This window comes from Penaeus japonicus, unplaced genomic scaffold (assembly GCF_977035675.1).
Source record: "Penaeus japonicus unplaced genomic scaffold, GWHDUDI00000001_assembly GWHDUDI00000009, whole genome shotgun sequence".
NCBI classification, from domain to species: domain Eukaryota; kingdom Metazoa; phylum Arthropoda; class Malacostraca; order Decapoda; family Penaeidae; genus Penaeus; species Penaeus japonicus.
The window spans coordinates 6,600,341-6,607,260 of NW_028234411.1; the positions used below are offsets into that span (position 1 = coordinate 6,600,341).

Genomic DNA, 6,920 nt, shown 5'->3' on the forward strand with positions numbered 1-6,920 from the left:
CCGCACCTCATGATCCCATGATGGCCAAGACACACCCGGAAATATCACATCCTCCTTGAAATGATCATCACGTTTTATCCTGACTTCAATCTTGTCAGGTCAACGCTGGCCGGAGGTGGAGCCGGAAGTCAATTAACACATAGTTGACGGTGTCCTGTTCTGCACACGGTAATTGCTTAAATATAGTGACCTGCAGCGTTGATTCCCGACTCGCCCCCTTTCGAATTGCACCTCTGACCTCTGACCTCCTCCGCCCCCTCCACCCTCCGCCACCCCACCCACCCGACTATAGGGATTAGCAGAAAACATGTCAAAACGTACTGATAAGAGATCCTTATCTTAAAAGGGCAATCATGACTCCTTATGATTTGATAATCTTGAACGATATATTATTGTCGTGGGCAGAAAAACTCACTCCGCATAAAATAGGTCTATTAGGTTTACAGGGGGTCAATGCCCCTGTATTATTTATCCTTTTTTCAGACTTAAAAATCAATTCTTGGAAGCTTTCAATTCTTTTGTTATATTTTAGAATAAATTTCCTGTACGTATTGTGGGATTTGTTATCTTGCTGCATTGGAAAAAAAAATAAAATAAAAAAATCGGCATATGCTGCCGCGTCTAATTTAACTAGCATCATCATTACTAGTATCACCACAATCATGTAACAATGACAATACCATTTCACAACATTAACAAAATGATAAAGTCATGATCACAGTATTAGCATAATGTTAATATAATTATGAAGGCAATGTCATGGTTGATGTTATGGCTGTTCACACTGCTGTCATTAACATCATCATTACGTGATTAATGCCAATATGATAATGATAATGGTGATGATAATTTGTGGTGATGATACATTTAGAAATAGTGATAGTGATGATGGTAGTAATGGCAATACTGATGGTGATGATAGTAATAGCGGTCATAAAAAACAATGATTATAACGACAACAGCATTAATGATAATGATAATGATGATAATGATGAGAATAATGATAATGATAATTATGATAATAATGAGAATAATGATAATAATGATAATAATGATAATAATGATAATAATGAGAATAATGAGAATAATGAGAATGAAAATAATGATAATAATAATAATAATGATAATAATAATAATGATAATAATGATAATGATAATAATAATGATAATAATGATAATAATGATAATAATAATAATGATAATAATAATAATGATTATAATAATAATGATAATAATAATAATGATAATAATAATAATGATAATAATAATAATGATAATAATGATAATGATAAAATTGATAATAACGATGATGATAATAATAACGATGATGATAATAATGATGAAAATTATAATGATAATGATGACAATTATAATGATAATGATGAAAATTATAATGATAATGATAAAATTGATAATAACGATGATAATAATAATGATAATGATAATAATGATGAAAATTATAATGGTAATGATAATAATGATATTAATGATAATGATGATAATGAACATAGTGATAATAATACTGGTGATAATGATAATGGTGGTGATAATAATGATAATAATAATGATGATAATAATAATGATAATAATTATGATGATGATAATTATGATGATAATAATAATGATGGTTATAATAATGATGAAATAGTAATTATGATAATGTTGATGGTTATAATAATGATGAAATAGTAATTATGATAATACTGATGGTTATAATAATGATGAAATAGTAATTATGATAATATTGATGGTTATAATAATGATGAAATAGTAATTATAATAATACTGATGGTTATAATAATGATGAAATAGTAATTATGATAATACTGATGGTTATGATAATGATGAAATAGTAATTATGATAACATTAATGATGATAAGGATAATATCAAAGGTGATAACAACAACAAAAAGGATGAGAGCATTACACGTATTATCAGGAAAAGTATCATTATCATCCCTACTTAACTAAATTTTGATAGAACGATTAATTATAGTAATAATAATGATGGTAATAAGAATAAATATGATATTATCATTATGGCATTTATATCAGTGTACGCACTAATAAAATGTTGCTATTGATAATTAAGATGATAATGATATGTTAATGATATTAATAGTAATAATGACCTAAGATGCTAACAGTAATGATAATAATGACAATGATAATAATGACAATGATAATAATGACAATGATAATAATGACAATGATAATAATGACAATGATAATAATGACAATGATAATAATGACAATGATAATAATGACAATGATAATAATGACAATGATAATAATGACAATGATAATAATGACAATGATAATAATGACAATGATAATAATGACAATGATAATAATGACAATGATAATAATGACAATGATAATAATGACAATGATAATAATGACAATGATAATAATGACAATGATAATAATGACAATGATAATAATGACAATGATAATAATGACAATGATGATAATGATTATAATGAAAATGATATTAATGATAGCAATAATGATACCAATCCCAATGATGCTAACAATGGAAATAACAGTCATTATGATGATAATGATGATTATTAAAATAACAACAATAATAGCAATGATAAAGATGGCAACGAGACTACTCATGATGACTTTGATTATAGCAATATTAATAATAGTAATAATAAGAATAGTGTTTGTTATAATTGTATCAATAAGAACAGAAATGCTAATGATACTGGAAATGATAATGACACTGGAAATAATAATGACACTGGAAATGATAATGACACTGGAAATGATAATGACACTGGAAATGATAATGACACTGGAAATAATAATGACACTGGAAATAATAATGACACTGGAAATAATAATGACACTGGAAATAATAATGACACTGGAAATAATAATGACACTGGAAATAATAATGACACTGGAAATAATAATGACACTGGAAATAATAATGACACTGGAAATGATAATGACACTGGAAATAATAATGACACTGGAAATAATAATGACACTGGAAATAATAATGACACTGGAAATAATAATGACACCGGAAATAATAATGACACTGGAACTAATTTGCATAAATTAATCAGTGGGCGATCTTGTTTCGAAACCAAATATATCTGCAATGTTTAATGAAGTTTGTCATTAGAAATCTACTAAAAGAAGGGAGAGAAAGAAGGAAAAGAGGATAATAGTATATTGTAGCATTTTCCCGTCATCTATAGAAAAATTTAGTTGCTCTTGCAATGTCTGCAGACTCCGCTATTATCAGCATAAAAGACGCCAACAAACGGGTAATTTATCGTTTGAAAGGTGATATAAAATGTAAAATAACAGGATATAAGTATTCCAGTATCATTTGAAGTTCACATGGATTTGATTACAGTGATTGCTACCCAGAATGTTTGTGTTCCACTCACTATCAGTCAAGGTAGTTGTTACACATGTACAACATTGTATGACTGTAATACTTAATTTTACGTTTAGATTCTTGTCTACTCTCCAAGTGTTCATAATACTGCAATGCCTACTCTCTATTCCATGTTTTATGATAGAATAGAATTATTATTCTCTGACCATTCTCTCTACAATTAATCAGAAAGGTAATGCGAGCCTCAAATTAATTAGATTTGTGAATATGATTTTAGGATTCGAAATGTTAATCATGATATATGAAAAGTTGAAAAAATACCAACTTTAATTGATGAGTTCGCCAATCACAGTTGGCAACGTCATAAGGAGGCGTGGCAGTAGTGACCACAGGCAGGTATAAAGTCTGCTCATTTGGTCACACAACCACATCTTACCTGTACCTTTCATTAGCACATCCTTTGGTCACAGTACCTGAACAAGATGAACTGCATCAACAACGGTACCATGGCCGCCATGGCAGCTGCCCTCGCCGCCAACTCGAGCATGACCTCCGACAAGACACAGATGCACCTCTACCTCGACAGACTCAAGTCCATGGTGCCTCAGTGTCCCAAGAACCGCAAGGTGTCCAGACAGGAGCTCATCGAACACGTCATCGACTACATCAGCGACCTTCAGGACACCCTCCAGTCAGACTCGGACTCCGACAGCCCTCCTGGGAGTCCTATGGACGACGTCAGCTTCAGCGACTCCTTCGACCAGCAACCTCAATACGGCGGATACGGACTCCAGCCTGACCAGTACTCCGCTCACCAGCAGAGCTACTACCCAGACACCAAAGCCAACGTTTTTCATCAGCCTCAGTATGGTAGTGTTTATCAGAGCAACTACAGCGCCTCTGACAACGACGCCTTCCGTTATCACAATGACAGTGTCAGCAATGGCACGAACTACAGCTATGGCACCGGATACAGTGATGGCAATAACTCTGCTGGATACAGTTCTCATCTGTATAGTATGCAGTAGAAAATAGTTTCCTCCCTCAAGATCTGTAGATATTGTACATAGATGAACATTATACGAATAAATAAATTATTGCATTTTACCGGTTTTACCTTTTTGACATGACATACCCCTATATATACACCTTAAACAATCTAAAGCACCCGCAAATATGTACGTTTTACCATAAAGGGAGGATCAACGGAACTTAGATAGAGTAGGATTAATTATGCGATTGATAACGAGATATCTAGTGACTTCAGTGCGAAAGGTAAACATCCGAAAATCTGGTATTAGTAATAGAAGACGAAGGAGGAGATTTGAACATATTTAAATAGGCTGTGAAGTGACCTTAGATGTAACACATTAGAAAAAATAAAAACAAAATCTAATAGGAAAAATGAAAGGGAGAAATCTGAAAAAAAAATATTGAAAATTATGAAAAAAGAACCGAAAAGAAAAGAGAATATGAGAAAACAATGAAAATATGCTAGAAATTGCAAGTTGCAAGGCAAGTAGCAAATGGTTTCATTATGTTTTAAAAACTATGAAAAAGTTGCTGGAGAGCAAGCGGTTACTATATGCCCCACGAAGGAGACAGGAAGAGGCACAAATGTATTATCATTCTGTTTTCTCTATGAAATAAGGACATCATGACCTGTATAATGTAATAGGTATTCCCCTTTACAGGAAATGAGACCAAAGGGATCTTGGTGACTACTGCTCAGATAATGTACTATCTAACGTGTATTAATTAAATTTACAAAAGTATTAACTGATGGACTCTATAGGATAAGAGTCGACAATGAAAATAGATTTGGATCAGGATATTATAACATACATTACTTACCCAGCATCAGCGAAATTAATCGTAGTATTTATTGGTTACGAGAAATCTTTTGATTCGATACAAATTATATCGATTTTTAGATGGGGTTATCAACGTGAAATATACTAAACAAATGGAAAACATCAATAAAAAAAAATATATATAAAACCTGCGGATAAAGGGCCACAGGTAAATGTCACAAAAAAAAAAAAAAAAATATATAAACATAAAGAATCAATCCATATCTTGTATATCATATCACTATACAGGACACTAACAAAAATATTCTTCTTTAACTTCTTTTGAAATAACTGATTTTAAACTACTTTATGTTGTTCCTTCAAAGAACGAAAGGTTTATCATTCTTACACCGCTAATCGCTGATTGCATAAGGTCTCATTATTAGCAAGTGAGAAGGTGTCACAGCTAATACAGATTACATATTATATATCTCATACCTGAAGTATACAAATATAGATGCGTAGAACCGTCTGATTAGTTATGTTATTGTTGTATAATATGGCGCTTTTTATTTGCTTTATCAGCTTGTTCTTCTTGTTTATTCAATCCACTGCACCTCTTTGCCCTTAGTCATCCCAGTGACATGTATGACTTCAGAAGGTCAAAACAAGAATAGATTTTTTTGGGTGATTGTAGAAGTGACACTGTATCTACAATGAGAAACAATGAAAATAAGGAAACTTAGCTGTCAATATTGAAAACAGATCAATTTGAATGCATATCTTTTCAATGTGAAAACGATTGTTTATACATTTATTCAAATACAAAAGGAATATAAGTGCAAATATGAATAGTTTAGGCAAAACAGTGTAATAGTAACACCTTAAGTGACCTGAATGAACTTTGGCAGTAGATCTCGTCAACGAAAGTGAACAAATATTGCTTCTGAGTAATTGGGTGACTTCACTAAGTGTCAGGTGAATTAATAGGTCAAATAAAGTCACTACCTGGTATTAATAACAATTCCTTATTAAATTACATTATTCTTTGTATTTGCCATTTGTGTTGATAGGTAAAGTAGCAAACCTAATAATACATAATACCCCGAGAGCTAAATATACTGAAGATAGTTTCTGCGTAATAATATGCGTGGTCAAGGACAATTTTTCTTGACCCAGGGGGCTAGGGCGAGGAAGAATAGGAATGACGGACTAAAATATCTATTGAAAATCGTATAACGGGAATTGTCATATTTGACCTTTGACCCATTTATTATCACTATGTCATATCTTCGTTACTGCTTTGTAAAAAAATAAATTTAGTATCAAATGATAAGGTTTGGTAGATATGCGTTCAATTCTGATATAGTGAAATATTTCAATGATAGTGACATGATACACATTCTGTTTATGAATCAGAAAAAAATGACTTGATCAATAAAAACTGCAATAAATTATAGTGTTTTCTACATTAGCCATGTCAGGTTAGCCCTTCAAGGACAATATTCATTATAAACTCATTAGATTAAGCAATATTGGCCTCGACATCAATCACACGCAGGGACATCTGTTACACCATAGTTTAGTTCCCCAAATTTAGGATGTATATTTTGGAATAGAAACAGTGATAACTTCAGTGCGAAACTCGGAATTAAGAAAATTGATATTAAGATGTTAATAAAGTTTTTTTTTCTTTTATCAATAAAATATATTTATTAAAATGTACATTTATACAATATTTACAAGTATGCTCGATGCT

General features: G+C 31.3%; 1 protein-coding gene across 1 annotated transcript; it reads left to right on the forward strand.

Moving 5' to 3' along the window:
- Nucleotides 1-3,850: 3,850 nt before the first annotated feature.
- Nucleotides 3,851-4,396, forward strand: LOC147471242 (uncharacterized). Its single transcript, XM_086540179.1, has one exon. The coding sequence runs from the start codon at nucleotides 3,851-3,853 to the stop codon at nucleotides 4,394-4,396; it is 546 nt and encodes a 181-aa protein (XP_086396305.1).
- The last annotated feature ends 2,524 nt before the right edge of the window (nucleotides 4,397-6,920 follow it).

Coding starts and splice junctions, on each gene's coding strand:
- LOC147471242 (XM_086540179.1), top strand. CDS start 3,851: ATGAACTGCATCAACAACGGTACCATGGCCGCCATGGCAGCTGCCCTC.